The 15,818-nt window shown below is 37.4% G+C and overlaps 1 protein-coding gene across 7 annotated transcripts in view; it reads left to right on the top strand.

Moving 5' to 3' along the window:
• Nucleotides 1-15,818, top strand: part of CFAP91 (cilia and flagella associated protein 91) — a 106,925-nt gene that overhangs the window by 39,337 nt on the left and 51,770 nt on the right. For all 7 annotated transcript variants that reach the window (XR_006335354.1, XM_043874956.1, XM_043874957.1 and 4 more), the window contains 2 exons: nucleotides 1,637-1,819; nucleotides 2,709-2,851. Coding sequence is in view for 6 of the 7 variants with exons in the window: in XM_043874956.1 (XP_043730891.1) it covers nucleotides 1,637-1,819; nucleotides 2,709-2,851 (326 nt within the window). In the remaining variant the exon portion in view is untranslated. The remainder of the gene's footprint in view (nucleotides 1-1,636; nucleotides 1,820-2,708; nucleotides 2,852-15,818) is intronic.

The following is a 15,818-nucleotide window of genomic DNA, read 5'->3' as shown; positions in this document are numbered from 1 at the left end:
ATTTAGCTTTATAGCTATACTTGCTGAGTAATTTTTAATATAATTTATTTACTTATAAAAGTTGTACTGCATCATTTATATATGCAGATTAGCAATCTATACACATAATAATAGCAATGTAATCACAGTAAAGAATTATTCAAAATTTTCCTAGTAAAACAATTACAAAAATTAATTTCTTAAAAATTATTTTTAGTGAACTTTTAACTTTCTTGATGTGAGAAAATAACTTTTAACTTAATTAGCTGCTACATATGCATTTAGATACTACCAACATTTTTTTCTTTTCAATAGTTGACATAATTAGCAATGGGTTGACTTTTTTTTTTCTCGTTACTCCTTCTGTCCCTCTCTCTTCACCCTCTGGGATCACCTCACAATAAACTACCTGGACACATGCCTTTATCTCAGGTTCTGTCTTTGGGGGAACCCAGACTAAGAAACAACTCAAATGTCACTTCCTCCAGGAAGACCTTCAAGGACCCCTGCTCCCAGAAAGTCAGGTCCTTGTTATCTGCTCTCAGTGTTATTTGCCCCTGAATTTTTTTGAGTGTGTAAGAAAATGACTTTTCACTTAACTAGCTTTTAGGTATGCATTTAGATATTGTCAACAATTTTTTCTTTTCAGTCCTTGAAATAACCAGTGATGGGTTGACTAATTTTCTTAAATAACTAAGGCTTCCCAGGTGGCTCCATGGTAAAGAATCTGCCTGCTAGTGCTGGAGACACCAGTTTGATTCCTGGGTGAAAAAGATCCCCTGTAGAAGGAAATGGCAACCCACTTCAATATTCTTGCCTGGGAAATCCCATGGACAGAGGAGTTTGGTGGGTACAGTTCATGAGGTTGCAAAAGAGTCGGAGACAACTTAGCAATTAAAAAAAACAACAAAATAAAATATAAAGTATTTTAATTATGAAATTCCAAGTCACACACAAAAGCCCTGAGGATCATGTATAAATAACATTCAAAAGGCAGCAGTGGTACATGCAGCCACCTCTTACAATATGGCTTCAAAATCTCACAATCTGGTTTTACTCCCATTGAGAGTACCTGATGTAGAGCCTTCAAAAGGGGATGGGTCTGTGATGGGACTAGAAGAAAAGGAGCAGGTAGAGGTAGTAATCCTGACTCCTTAAATTAGTAAACTATTATGTACAGCTGAGCCTGCCAAATAATTCTTAAACTATAAGCTTGGATATATTCTAGTTTATTCTGGCGTTAGCCAAGATGACCAGAGATTTTTTGAAGAACTTGTAGTCTTCCTTCCCTTTTAATTATTCTCTTAGGAGAAAATAATTCCCTCAGTCTCTATTGAAGACATATATTTTTCAGTTATTTGAGTTTCTTTGATTCATTGCACAAACTTATTTCTGGCCCAGAGCTTTTATAACTAGAATGCAGTTATAAAAGATTTTTGATGAGTACCAATTGAGGACACTAGCTGATTCAGCTTCTGTCATATCCACCTGTTCTTTGTCTTAAGTGTTATATTCAGGCTGCAGTGAGTGATCATGATGAAATTTATTCAGCTCCGTAGTCTCCCTGTGAATAAAACTACAACTAGTTTACTAGCCTGCATTTGGATCATTCAGAAAAATATTTTAGAGATAGTCATGGAGGTATGTTTTATTTTAGCAATCAGAAAACTTATGGGAAAGGGGAAGAATATAGAAGGGAAGTTGGAGAGAAGAAATATCATCAAGGATTATTGTGATTATGCATCACAGGTCTATGGACCTCTATCTCGCCTTGGTCGTTTCCCAGACAACAATTCAGAGGACTTTGTAGTAAAAAACCACTATCTCAACACCTATGAAGGTAAGCAGTTCCCATAATTACAAGCCTAGTATAAGAGAGTTATCTTAGAAATTATAGCAATTTAGATTAAAAGCTAATCAAAAATAAAATATTTGTAAGAAATAGCCATTGCATGTTTAGTATTATTAATAATGAGTTCATAGAAACCAATAAAAACTGTCAAGACCCAAATAAATGGATATACTATACAACAGTTTACCAAGCAGTAAAGTCAATAAACTACTAAACATTTAAACATGTTTAATGTCACTAAAATCGAAATTATACAAAAATAAAATAGAAAAAGTTTTTATACCAGGTTTATAATGCAAACAAGAAATATGTAATGAAATCGGCCCTTTATGAAGAAACACCAGAATACTAGTGGGCAAGGGGATGGATAAACTAGGGGATAAATTAATGGAGAGGGTTATACCTGTTGTAAAGTCTAAGAGAGCCTTAATTAAATTATTTAAATTTCAGTTGAGAGCTTGGAGAATCATATGGCAAGATCGTGCATGGACAGTCACACCATTGAACTTGCACCTCTGGCTGACCCTCTCCAGAGCTGACTGTGATAACCTGGTGTACAGCCACCACACACCACATGGTGGTGCCATGTGTCATGTGGTCATTAACTTCCTGTTTATTATTGTGGTATTATTACTGTTTGGTAGGACAGTGGTTTCATTTTAGAATGCATTTCTTATTTTACAATCTAAGTTACCAAGAATATAAGTTATTTATATAGAAATTTCCTTTGTATTTCAGAGACAATTCAATTATACGAGGTACACCTTATCAGTAATTCTGAATAAAACCACTTGGCAAACCGCTAATAAAATTAACAGTATGTTTTCAAATGACACATTTAAGCACCAGACACTAATCATGTACTTCCTTTCCATAGGATTAGTTGAACTTGAGTCGTGTCTCCCAGATTTTGTGACACAACCCCGAATCAAACCACCAAAACCAAAAGTCACTACTACCAAAGATGGTTTTCTAAAGAGGGCTGCAAGGATGGACCACGAGTTGGCAGAGGTTCATAAGGTATGCTTCTTCTTTTTTTTTTTTTTTAACTTTCTTAGCAAATTTTATTTATTTTTATTTATTGGAGGATAATTGCTTTACAATGGTGTGTTGGTTTCTGTTGTACAACATGAATCAGCTGTAAGTATACATATGTCCCCTTCCTCTTGTGCCTCCCTCCCACCCTTCTTGATCATCACAGAGCACTGAGCTGAGTTCCCATCCGGATGACAAGATGCTTCTAGTGGGGCTTTTGCAGAGATATACTGCACTCCAAAACTGAGCTTTGTCTTGGGCAGCAGTGTCCAGTAGTTCTCAACACAGAAGCCTACATTTTTTTCTCCTCTCTAGAGGAGAGAGGTGGTTGCCTGTGTTGTGCTGAATCAGAGTTACCCCCACATTTCAAACCATAGGAAAACGTCTTGGAGGGTATTCTCCCCTTTTGCAGAAGTCACGGTACTTTTTAAAAATGGTCCTGACTTGGAATCTACCCAATAAAATATGACACAGCATTGACGTATATCTAGCATGCAGGATTACTGTTGGTTTTAATAGTGTAATAGGCCTTATTTTCTTCCTTTAAATTTGTTAGCATCATGAAGAAAGGGAGTCATGTTCAGCATCCCTCTCATCTAGTTTAAACTCAGCTAAATGAGAAAGTTTGATGGTCATCCCATGAGCCAACTGGGCAGCTTCATCCATTAGCTGGCCTTTCTCTTTTCTTAATTGGACTATAGGTGTTCAGACTTGTATACTTTTGAATCTGTAGCTTATGATTATGATTGTAGTGCTTAGTCTTTATGCTGCATCAGAATCACCTGGAGGGCTTGTTAAAACACATGCTGCTGGGCCCCACCCCCAAGGTTTCTGATTCAGTAGGGGAGAGAGGCCTGGAGTATTGGCATTTTTTGCAAGTTTCCAAGGGATGCTGATGCTGCAGGGACCACACTTTGAGACTCACTGATTTATGACATACCCTCATCACTGGTCCAAGCATGTTTGTTTATTCAGTTAGTAATAGCATAAGGATCCAGGGCTTCCCTGGTGGCTCAGACAGTGAAGAATTTACCTGCAATGCAGGAGACATGGGTTCAATCCGTCGACTGGAAAGATCCCCTGGAGAAGGAAATGACAACCTGCTCTAGTATTCTTCCCTGGAGAATTCCATGGATAGAGGAGCCTGGTGGGCTATAACCCATGACCCTTAGACATTATAGATAGTGACCCTTTGCGACGGACACTACTGAGCAATTAACACTTCCACTTTCCAGGGAACTCACACTGAAGATAAAAATTAGGTCCTTAACAATGCAAGAATTGGGACCTTTTAAATAGTATATCTATGTGGTTTTTTCCTACCTCATCCTGCAGTCTCTTTACTGATTCTGAATTCTATGTTCATCATTTTTTCACTTTCTTTAAGATGGTTTTGTAGATATTCTTATTAGAGTATGGAAGTTCCCTTCTATTCCTAACCTACTGAAGCTTTTAATAATGTGCTTATGTTTTGAGTTTTATCAAATGTTTTATCCGCATCTATTGAGATAATTACATAGTTTTTCTTTTAAAAAATTACTATTCTATTAAGGAACATTTATAGCTTTTTATAAATGTTAATTTGTCCTCTCATACTTAGTACTTCACATACTTAGCCATATTTGGGCTTCCCTGGTGGCTTAGCTGGTAAAGAATCCATCTACAATGTGGGAGACCTGGGTTTGATCCCTGGGTTGGAAAGATCCCCTGGAGAAGGGAAAGGCTACCCACTCCAGTATTCTGGCCTGGAAAATTGCCTGGACTGTATAGTCCATGGGGTTGCAAAGAGTCGGACATGACTGGGTAACTTTCACTTAGTATGAACATAACATGGTCAGACTGTATTATTTTTATTACATTGTTGAATTTGATATACTTATATTTTGTTCAGAATTTTCATTGTATATTCATGAGGGAAATGGCTTTATTTTTCATACTCAGAAAGAAAAACTATGACTATATGTGACACTGGTCTTAGAGTTATACAGGTCTTCTGAAATGGATTGGAGAGTATTCCTTCTTTCCTTCTTTGGAAAGAATTTAAATAAGTTTAAGATGATCTGTTTCTTCAGTTTGGTACCTATTCGTATAAAATTAACTGAAACAGATGTTTTCTTCATGGGAAAAATTCTTAAACACTCCTTCAGTTTTCTTACAACTTATAAAACTTTGTGCATTGTATTGGTAAATTATGTTTTCTTTACAGATTCTATTTCACCTAACCTTTCAGTATTTTTGCATATGGTTGTTGATATTATTACTTTAAAATCTTTTTAGTGTTTATCTATAATCATGCCCATTCTTTTCATTCATCAAGTTATTTGTCCTTTAACTCTTTTGCTTAATCAACTTTACTGAAGGGTTATTTTCTTGGTATTTTTTTTCAAACATTGAACTTCTGATTTTGTTGGTTTTCTCTGTTGTGTATATTTTTTCAGTTTCATTAGTTCCCACTCATTTATTTTATCTTTCTTTATACTTTTTTGGGGTCTGTTTTGTAGTTATTTTCCTAACTTACAATAGAAATGTAGCTCATTAATTTTCAGGTACTCATCAGTTTTGTTTAATATTTAAAGCTAACCATTTCCTTCAAAACACTGATTTTGGTATGTTCCATTAGTTTTGATATATAGTTTGGCATTATTGTTAATATCTTTTTTTTTAAACATTCATTACGACTTTTGAACCTGTGAGTATTTAACAATGTGTTTTAAAATTTCCAAACATGCAGGAATCGTAATTAATTTTCTAATTAATTTCTCAATTGCTCTGTGGTCAGAGATCCTAGCCTGTATGATACCTATTCTTTGAAATTTAGTGAGGCTTGCTTTGTGAATTAGTATAATGATTTTACATATAAAATAATCTAAGTCCAGTTTCAAATAATATGTCATGTGGTTACTGTATAGCAGATTATTCTAATTCTGCTGTACTGTCCCTGTGACATTGCTGTCATTTATTTCACTGATCCTATGCTATAATCACCCAATACATTTTTACTCTTATAGTTTTAGCAGTTATCCTTTAGAGAAATTAAAAATAAAAAATATTTTATTTTACCTTTATTTATTCCACCTCTTCCACTCTTCCTTTTTTTAAAAAAATTTTTTTAATTTATTTATTTTTGGTTGCACCGGGTCTTTGTTGATGTGCTCAGCTTTCCCCAGTGGCGGAGAACAGGGAATACTCTCTAGTTGCAGTGTGTTGGCTTCTGGTGGTGGTGACTTCTCTTGCTATGGCGCACAGGCTCCAGGGCGCACAGCTTTCCTGGTTGTGCTCCCAGGGTCTAGAGCGCAGGCTCGATAGTTGCAGCACAGGGGCTGACTCTGTGGCATGTGGAATCTTCCCAGACTAGGGATTGAACCCTTGTCTCCTGCATTGGCAGGAGGCTTCTTTACAATGGGCCACCAGGGAAACCTCACTCTTCCTTTCTTAAATAGATCCAAGTTTCTGACCTATGTTCTTTATCTCCTTCCTGAAGAACTTGTTTCACCGTTTATTACAGGGCAGGTCTACTGGGAGTGAACTCCCTCAGTTTTTATTTGTATCCGGAAGTCTTTACTTCTCCTTTACTTTTTATTGAGATATAATTCATGTACCATAAACTTAACCTTATAAAGTATACAATTCATTTATTTTTAGCATACTTAAAGATTGTTCTCCCACTTACCTGTGGTAATAGGATGATATGCAATTTCTCAAATTATGAGAGAGAAAAGCATTCAGTATGGTAATGTATTGGAGAAGGAAATGGCAACCCACTCCAGTGTTCTTGCCTGGAGAATCCCAGGGATGGGGGAGGCTGGTGGGCTGCTGTCTATGGGGTCGCACAGAGTCGGACACAACTGAAGCGACTTAACAGCATGTTAATGTAATTCTTTGAAAGCAAAGTTATAAGACAGTAATAAAACTTACATTAATTTCATGTTAAATATCACTCACCTTGTATCTATGTTAAGATAGGCTATCTACTCCAAGACAGTCTTTTTTCTTATTAAAGTACAGTTGATTTACATTGTTAGTTTCAGGTATACAACACAGTGATTCAGTAGGTTGTCTTTTCATTTTGTTGATGGTTTCCTTTGCTGTGCAAAAGCTCAAGTTTAATTAGGTCCTGTTGGTTTATTTTTGTTTTTGTTTCTTTTGCCTTAGGAGTTGTTACTGTTGTTTAGTTACTAAGTCACGTCCAGCTCTTTTGTGAACTCATGGACTGTAGTCCACCAGGTTCCTCTGTCCATGAGATTTCCCAGGCAAGAATATTAGAGTGGGTTGCCATTTCCTTCTCCAGGGGATCTTCCCAACCCAGGGAGTGAATGCGTGTCTCCTGCACTGGCAGGTGGATTCTTTACCATTGAGCCACCTGGGAAGCTCTTGCTTAGGAGACAGATCCATAAAAGACATTGCTACAATTTATGTCAAAGAGTGTTCTGCTTATGTTCTTTACTAGGAATTTTATGGTCTCCAGTCTTACATGGAGGTCTTTAATCCATTTATTTTTGTATATGATGTGAGCAAAGTTTCTAGTATCCTTTTTAAAAATTATTTATATATTAATTTTTTGGTTGGACTGGATCTTCATTGTGCGCGGGCTTTCTCCAGTTGCAATGAACAGGGGCTACTCTTTTTCGCAGTGCACAGACTTCTCCTTGCAATGGCTTCTCTTGTATAGCACAAGCTCTAGGCACACAACCTTCAGTAATTGTTACACAGGGGTTCATTAGTTGTGGCTCACAGGCCCTAGAGTGCATGAGCTCAGTAGTAGTGGTGTACGGGCTTAGTTGCCTGCAGCATGTGGAATATTCCTGGGCCAGGGATCAAACCTATGTCCCTTACACTGGCAGGCAGATTCCTATCAACTGTACCACCAGGGAAGTCCTCTAATATTATCCTTTTACATGTTACTGTCCAGTTTTTGCAGCACCACTTATTGAAGAGATTGTAATATCTCTATTGTATATTCTTGTGTCTTTTGTCAAAGATTAATTGAAAATAAGTGCATGGGTTTTTTTTTTCTGAGCTCTTTATTCTGTTCTGTTGATCTATGTGTGTCTCTTTATGGCAGTATCATACTGTTTTGATTACTATAGCTTTGTAGTATAGTCTGAAGCCAGGGAGCAAGTTAACTCCAGATTTAGTCTTTTTTCTTAAGATTGCATTAGTAATTTGGAGTCTTTTGTGATTCATATAAATTTTTGGGTTATTTGTTTTGATTCTGTTGGAAATGTCATAGATATTTTGATAGGGATTGTATTAAATATGCAGATGGCTTTGGGTAGTATGGACATTTTAACTATTATTCCAATCCAAGAACACAGGTTATATTTCCATTTCTTTGTATCCTTTTCAGATTTCTTCATCAATGTTTTATAGTTTCAGAGTATAGGTATTTGACCTCAGTGGTAAGTTTATTCTTTGGGTATTTTATTCTTTTTGATGTGTTTTCAAATGGGACCATTTCTTTATTTTCTCTTTATGATATTTTATTAGTAGTATATAGAAAGCAACAGATTTCTGTATATTACTCTTGTATCCTATAACTTTAGTGAATTAATTCACTGGTTCTAATAGTTTCTTTTATGGAAATTTTAGGTTTTCTATATATAGTATCATATCATTTGCAAATAGTGACAGTTTTACTTCTTCTTGTCCAATTTGGATGCATTTTTTCCCTGTCTGATTGCTGTGATGAGAACTTCCAATACTATATTAAATAGAAGTGGCAAGAGTGGGCATTCTTTTTTTTTTTTTTAAGAGTGGGCATTCTTATCTTCTTTCTGATTTTTGGAGAAAAAGCTTTCAGTTTTTCACCATAGAGTATGATGTTAGTCCTTGTGAGTTTGTGATAAATTACTTTTATTATATTGAGATATGTTGCCTCTGTATCCACATTAGTGAGATTTTTTTTATCATGAATGAATGTTGAATTTTGTCAAATGCTTTTTCCATGTCTGTTGAAATGATTATATGATTCTTGCCTTTCCTTTGTTAATGTGATGTATCATATTGATTGGTGAATATTGAACCATCTTTGCATCCCTCAAACAAACCCCATTTGATCATGGTGTGTGATTCTTTTTATTATTGTTGATTGGGTTTGCTGATATTTTGTTGAGGATTTTTGTATCTATATTCATTAAATATATTGGCTTGTAATTTCCTTTTTTTGCAGTATCTTTGTCTGGTTTTGATATCAGAGTAATGGTAGCCTCAGAATGATTTTGGAACTTTTCCATCCTCATCTATATTTTGGCAAAGTTTGAGAAGGTTACCTTGGTAGAATTCCCTTGTGAAGCCATCTCATTCTGAACTTTTGTTTGCTGGGAATTTTGTTGTTTTTATTTTGCTTGTTTGGTTTTGATGGGGTTTTTTTTTGTTTGTTTGTTTTTACAAATTCAAGTCACTAATAGTGATCTATCTGTTCAGATTATCTATTTCTTCCTGATTCAGTCTTGGAAGGTTATATGTTTCTAGACTTTTGTCCATTTCTTCTGGACTGTCCAATTTGTTGTCATATAACTATTCATATTATTTTTAAAATTTTGCTTATTTTTAGCCATGCCGAGTCCTCACTGCTGTGCCAGCTTTCTCTAGTTGCAGAGAGCAGGGTCTAGTCTCTAGGTGCAGTGCACAGGCTTCTCATTGCAGTGGCTTTTCATGTTGTGGAGCACGGGCTGTAGGGTGCACGGGCTTCAGGAGTTGTGGCATGTAGGCTCAGTAACTGTTGCAGCTTCTAGGCTCTAGAGCACAGGCTCAGTGGTTGTTGCACACAGGCTTAGTTACTCCGTGGCATGTGGGATCTTCCCAGATCAGGGGTTGAACCTGTGTCTTCTGAATTGGCATGTAGATTCTTTACCACAGAGCTACCAGGGAAGCCCAGTATTTTCTTATTTTTGCATCTTTGTGATATCAGTTATTATTTTTCCTCTTTCATTTCTTTTTGTGTTCATTTGAGTTCTCTCTCTATTCCTCTTGATGAGCCTGGCTAAACGTTTGTCTTTGTGTTTATCTTTTCAAAAACTAGTCCTTGGTTGTTTTTTTTAATTGTTTATTTGGTCTCTGTTTATTTATTTCCTAATGTTTATTATTTCCTTGCTTATGCTGACTTAGGGCTTTATTTGGTTTTCTTTTTCTAATTACTTTTGATGGAAGGTTAGGTTGTTCATTTTAGATTTTATGTTTTTTTTTAAGCTTTGTTTTTTTGTTTCTTGAGGTGGGCCTGTATCATTATAAACTTTCCTGTTAAGACTGCTTTTGCTGAAATCCATCAGTTTTGGAAAGTTGTGTGTCCATTTTCATTTGTCTTGGGTGTTTCATCTTTGACATCTTTGTTGACCTATTCTTTTTCTCAGTAACACATATTTTAGTCTCCGTGTGTTTGTGCTCCGCACCCCCCGCCCCCCCGCTTTGTTTTGCTATAACTGATTTTTAGTTTCATAGGTTTATGGTAAAAAAAAATGCTTTATACCATTTCTATTCCCTTAAATTTACTGGGACTTGTTTGTGGCCTAGCATGTGATCCATCCTGGAGAATGTTCCCTGTGCCTTAGAAAACAAACTATATTCTGCTGTTTTTGGATAGAGTGTCCTTAGATATCTATTAAGTCTAACTGGTTAGTTGTATCATTTAAAATTGCTATTGTCTTATTGATATTCTGTCTGGGTGATCTATCCATTGACATAAGTCAGGTGTAAGCCCCTACTATTATTATATTATTATCAATTTCTCCCTTTATGTCTATTAATGTTTGATTTAAATATTTATATTTAGGTGTTCCTGTAATGGGTACATATATGTTAATGAATGCAATTATCTTCTTCTTTATTGATGTTTTATCTTTATATAAAGCTCTTCTTCATCTCTTGTTAGACTTTTTTAAAAGACCTATTTTATCTGATATGAGTATTGCTACCCCTACTTTCTTATTTCTATTTGAATGAAATATCTTGTTCCACCACTCACTTTCAATCTGTGTGTGAAGTGAGTGAAGCTGTGAAGTGGGTCTTAATTTAATCTTCTAAGTAGCATATAGATGCTACTTATTTTTAATCCATGTCTTTTGTTTGGACCCTTTATTCCATTGATATTCAAAATAGGTATGTACTTATTACTATTTTATTACTTGTTTTCTGGTTGTTTCTGTAGTTCTCTGTTCATTCTCCTCTTTGCTTCTTCTCTTGTCATTTGATGATTTCCTTTAGTAGTATGCTTATGTTCCTTTCCTCTCCATTTTTGTATATCTGTTGTAAGTTTTTGATTTGTGGTTACCATGGGATTCATACATGTTGATCTATAACTACTTCTTTCAAACCGGTAGTAACAAGTTCAGACACATTCTAAAAGATTTACCTTTTTTACTCCTTCCCCATAAAAGTATGGCTGAAAACTTTCCAAACTTGAAGAAGGAAACGTATTCAGGTATAGGAAGCACATAGTGTCCCAAACAAGATGAACCCAAACAGACCCACACTAAGACATAATTAAAATGGCAACGGTTAAACTCAGGATTCTGAAAGGAGCAAGAGAAAAACAAAGAGTCATATACAAGGGAACCCCCACAAAGCTATCAGCTGATTTTTCAGGATATTTTGTGTTTTAATATCCTATTTTATGTCTTCATGTTTATACCTTCATTGTGTATTATAGTTACAGTTACTTTTACAGCTGTTATCTTTTAACCTTTGTACTTGCTTATTCAAGTGGTTGAAACTTCAGTTCAGTTCAGTCGCTCAGTCGTGTCCTACTCTTTGCGACCCCATGAATCACAGCATGCCAGGCCTCCCTGTCCATCACCAACTCCCGGAGTTTACTCAAACTCATGCCCATTGAGTCGGTGATGCCATTCAGCCATCTCATCCTCTGTCATCCCCTTCTCCTCCTGCCCCCAATCCCTCCCAGCATCAGGGTCTTTTCCAATGAGTCAACTCTTCGCATGAGGTGGCCAAAGTACTAGAGTTTCAGCTTCAGCATCAGTCCTTCCAATGAACACCCAGGACTGATCTCCTTTAGGATGGACTGGTTGGATCTCCTTGCAGTCCAAGGGACTCTCAAGAGTCTTCTCCAACACCACAGTTCAAAAGCATCAATTTTTTGGTGTTCAGCTTTCTTCACAGTCCAACTCTCACATCCATACATGACCACTGGAAAAACCATAGCCTTGACCAGACAGACCTTTGTTGGCAAAGTAATGTCTCTGCTTTTTAATATGGTTGAAACTTAGCCCTTACTATATATTTGCCTTTCTTAGTGGGATTTTTCCTTGACTATAGTTTCTTTTTTTTTTTTCCTTGACTATAGTTTCTTAATTCTTGTCATAGGGTTTTTTAATTGAGAGAAGACCCTTTAACATTTCTTTTAGTGTAGGTCTAGTATTGAACTTCTTTAGTTTTGTTTGTCTGAGAAATTCTTTGTCTCTCCTTCAATTCTAAATGATAATCTTGCTAGATTACAGATTTTTCTCTTTGGACACATTATGAATATATATTATGGCCCTCCCTTCTGATTTGCCGAGTTTCTGCTGAAAAATCAGCTGATAGCTTTATGGGGGTTCCCTTGTATATGACTCTTGTTTTTCTCTTGCTCCATTCAGAATCCCGAGTTTAACCATTGCCATCTTAATTATGTCTTAGTGTGGGTCTGTTTGGGTTCATCTTGTTTGGGACACTGTGTGGTTCCTGTACCTGAATATGTTTCCTTCTTAAAGTTTACAAAGTTTTCAATCATACTTTTAACAAATATACTTTGAGCCCTTTCTCTCTCTTTTCTTCTTCTGGAACTCTTGTAACACAGATGTTGATATCTTTGATGTTGTCCCATAGATCTATTAACTATTCTCATTTTTTTGTTTTCCTTTTCCTGTTCTGATTAGATGATTTCTGTTATTCTGTCTTCCAGATCACTTATGTCTCCTCTTTATCACCAGTAACCTATTCATGCCTTCTAATGTGTTTTCTTTATTTCAGTTATTGTATTCTTCTTTGTTCTGACTAGTCCTTTTTTATATTTTTTAGTTCCTTGTTAAAATTCTCATCGTGTTCATCTATCCTTTTTCCTAATTCAGTTAGCACACTTATTACTGATGCTTCAAATTCTTTGTCTGGTAAATTGTTTATTTCTGTTTAATTAGTTGTTTTTTCAGGTTTTTTTTAATGTCTATATTTATTTAGTTGTCTGTGCTGGGTCTTAGTTGCAGTACGTGAGATCTTCAGTTGTGGCACACTGACTCTTAGTTGCAGCACGTGGGATCTAATTCCCTAACAAGGGATCAAACTCGGGCCCCTGTGTTGGGAGCATGGAGCCTTAGCCACTGAACCACCAAGGAAGTCTCTTTCAGGGGTTCTGACTTACTCTTTCAGTTAAGACACATTCTCATTTTGGTTTTCTTTCTGTTTCTATGAAATTAGATTAAACAGTTACCTATTGTGGTCTTGAAGGGGTGTCCTTATGTGGGAGCATCCCTATCCAGTCTGTCTGTACCCAGTGGATTTGGTGGGAGAGTTGGGTTTGACATGAACACAAGTGATGTTTTCTCAGGGCATGTTGGCATCTATCGCCTTGGTAGGAGGTGGGGCTGGAGGTGGAGCTGCTAGGGCTGAAGCCAGTTGTAAGACAAAGCTTCCCCTCTGCTTGGTGGCCATCACCACCTTGTTGAAGGTGAGTTCCTATACCATGTTGTTGTAGCAGAAGCCCTGAGGATCGGGTCAAAGCTGGCTCCATTCCTTCCAAGTGTACACTCTCCCCCTTCTCAGCACTGGCACGCTTGCCCCAGATGAGAACAGTGCTGGAGCAGGGGGGGTGGCAGGGGTAGTTGGCATGGATTAGAGTGCAAACCTTGGCACAGGCCATAGTGGTCCCACTAGGACCAGAGATCTGGACTATCCCTGCTGCCCTGCCTCTGTCAGCACCAGAGATGGCTGCTCCCCCACCGTGTTCAGATGCTGCTTTATGTCTGAACCACTTCTGTATCTCACAGCCAAGTTCCCAAGAGGGCTGGAGCATTCTCTTGGCTCAGGCTGGTCTGCATGCCAAGGCATTCATGAGAAACCAACCAGCCACCCATGCAATTTTCAGCCCACCCTCTTTATTCTGCTTTATGAGCAATCAAGCATGCATATGCTCTTTATAAGCAGAGTCCAGGCTTCCTACAGTCCTCCTGTTACTCCCACTGGCTCTCTAACCAGCCAAGGAGACTTGTCATCCCTATGTCAGACCCCAGGGCTGGGATGCTCAATATGTGACTCAAACTGCTCACTCTCTTGGGAAGATCTCTGCCTGTGTTAACTTCCTCCTCTTCTGAATCCCCTGGGAAATCTTGACTTAATCACTTCTCTTTTCTTTCTGCCAAATTCCATATGGGTCTTACAGCTGTATTTGTGCAAGAGTCTGTGAGTCTCCAGGTAGTTTTCACTGAGAATTGTTCCACATGTGTATTTGTAGAACAGTTTTGGAAAAATTAAATAGGTTTTTCATATGCTCAGCGGAGGAATTGAGTTCTGCATCCTACTCCACCATCTTGATCTCTTTCTTCAGACAAATTAGACTTTAAAACAGACTCTCCAATGAATCTTCTGTTGTCTAACAGTGCCCTCTCCATTGCTAACTACCACACAGTAGTCAGTTCTCTGTCGTATAGGACTGGTGATGCTTTCCCTCTTGAAACTGTTTTGTCAATTGAAATTTGTAGCACAGCTTCCTTGTTTGGTCTTACTTCACTGAATTTAATACAAGTCTTGGACATGATGCTCCATATGATAAATACTTAGGTGATCATGATGATATGAAAATGTATAGTTATTAGATTTTTACAGAGATGCACACGTGCACAACAGGTAAATTTATTAACTGTATGGCATGATGATTATTTACTGTTCATTATATGGAAGTGGATCACAATAAAGGTCTTCATCTTTGTGGTCTCCATGTTGAATAGACTGAGGAGGAGGAAGGTGAGAGGTTGGTCTTGCTGCCTCAGAGGAGGCAGAGATGGAAAAGATAGTAGAGGTGGAAGGGGAGGCCAGAGAGGTAGGCACACCCAGTGTAACTTTACAGAAATATATTTAATTGCTGTCTGACTTTTTTGCTTTTTCATTTCTCTCAAAATGTTCCTATATGGTACCAATCCTTCTTTCATCATTTGCTTTTTGTTTCAGTGCCTGTAACATAGAAGGGTCCATGTCTTACATGAAGTCAGATGCAGCCTTGAGTAATCAAAATTGTTCTCCCAGATCATGCATCAGTTGTTTTCTGTCACTGCTTCTTCTACAGCCTCTTCCTCATTGTATGGCACTCATTTGGAAGCAGTCACCTCCATCAAGTCAGCCTCTATTCATTCCTTCTGTTGTTGTTGTCCAGTCACTAAGTCATGTCCGACTCTGCAATCCCCATGAACTGCAGCATGTGAGGCTCATCTGTCCTTCACTATCTTCCCAAGTTTGCTCAAACTCATGTCCATTGAGTCAGTGGTGCCATCCAACCATCTCATCCTCTGTCACCTCCTTCTCCACTTGCTCTTAGTCTTTCCCAGCATCAGGGTCTTTTCCAATAAGTCAGCTCTTCATATCAGGTGGCCAAAGTATTGGAGCTTCAGCTTCAGCACCAGCCCTTTCAATGAATATTCAGGGTTGATTTCCTTTAGGATCAACTGGTTTGATCTACCTGCTGTCCAGGAGATTCTCAAGTCTTCTCCAGCACCACAGTTCAAAAGCATCAATGCTTTGGCACTCAGACCCATGTCTTGAAACCCTTCACCCCCCACCACCTTTTTAGCTATCTCCAGAATCTCTTTCATGATTTCCTTGAATGGCTTTGTCATAAATCCTGTGAAGTCATGCTTAAAATCTGAACACAACTTTCTCCAGCAGGAATTTATTGTTTGGAGCTTATTGACTTTCACAATTTTTTCTGTAACAGTGATGGCATCTTCAGTGGCAGACTTGCATGGTGTCTGCATTAATA

This window comes from Cervus elaphus, chromosome 19 (genome assembly GCF_910594005.1).
Source record: "Cervus elaphus chromosome 19, mCerEla1.1, whole genome shotgun sequence".
NCBI classification, from domain to species: domain Eukaryota; kingdom Metazoa; phylum Chordata; class Mammalia; order Artiodactyla; family Cervidae; genus Cervus; species Cervus elaphus.
Note: the sequence above shows the minus strand (reverse complement) of the source record. Positions and strands in the feature narration are given on the sequence as shown.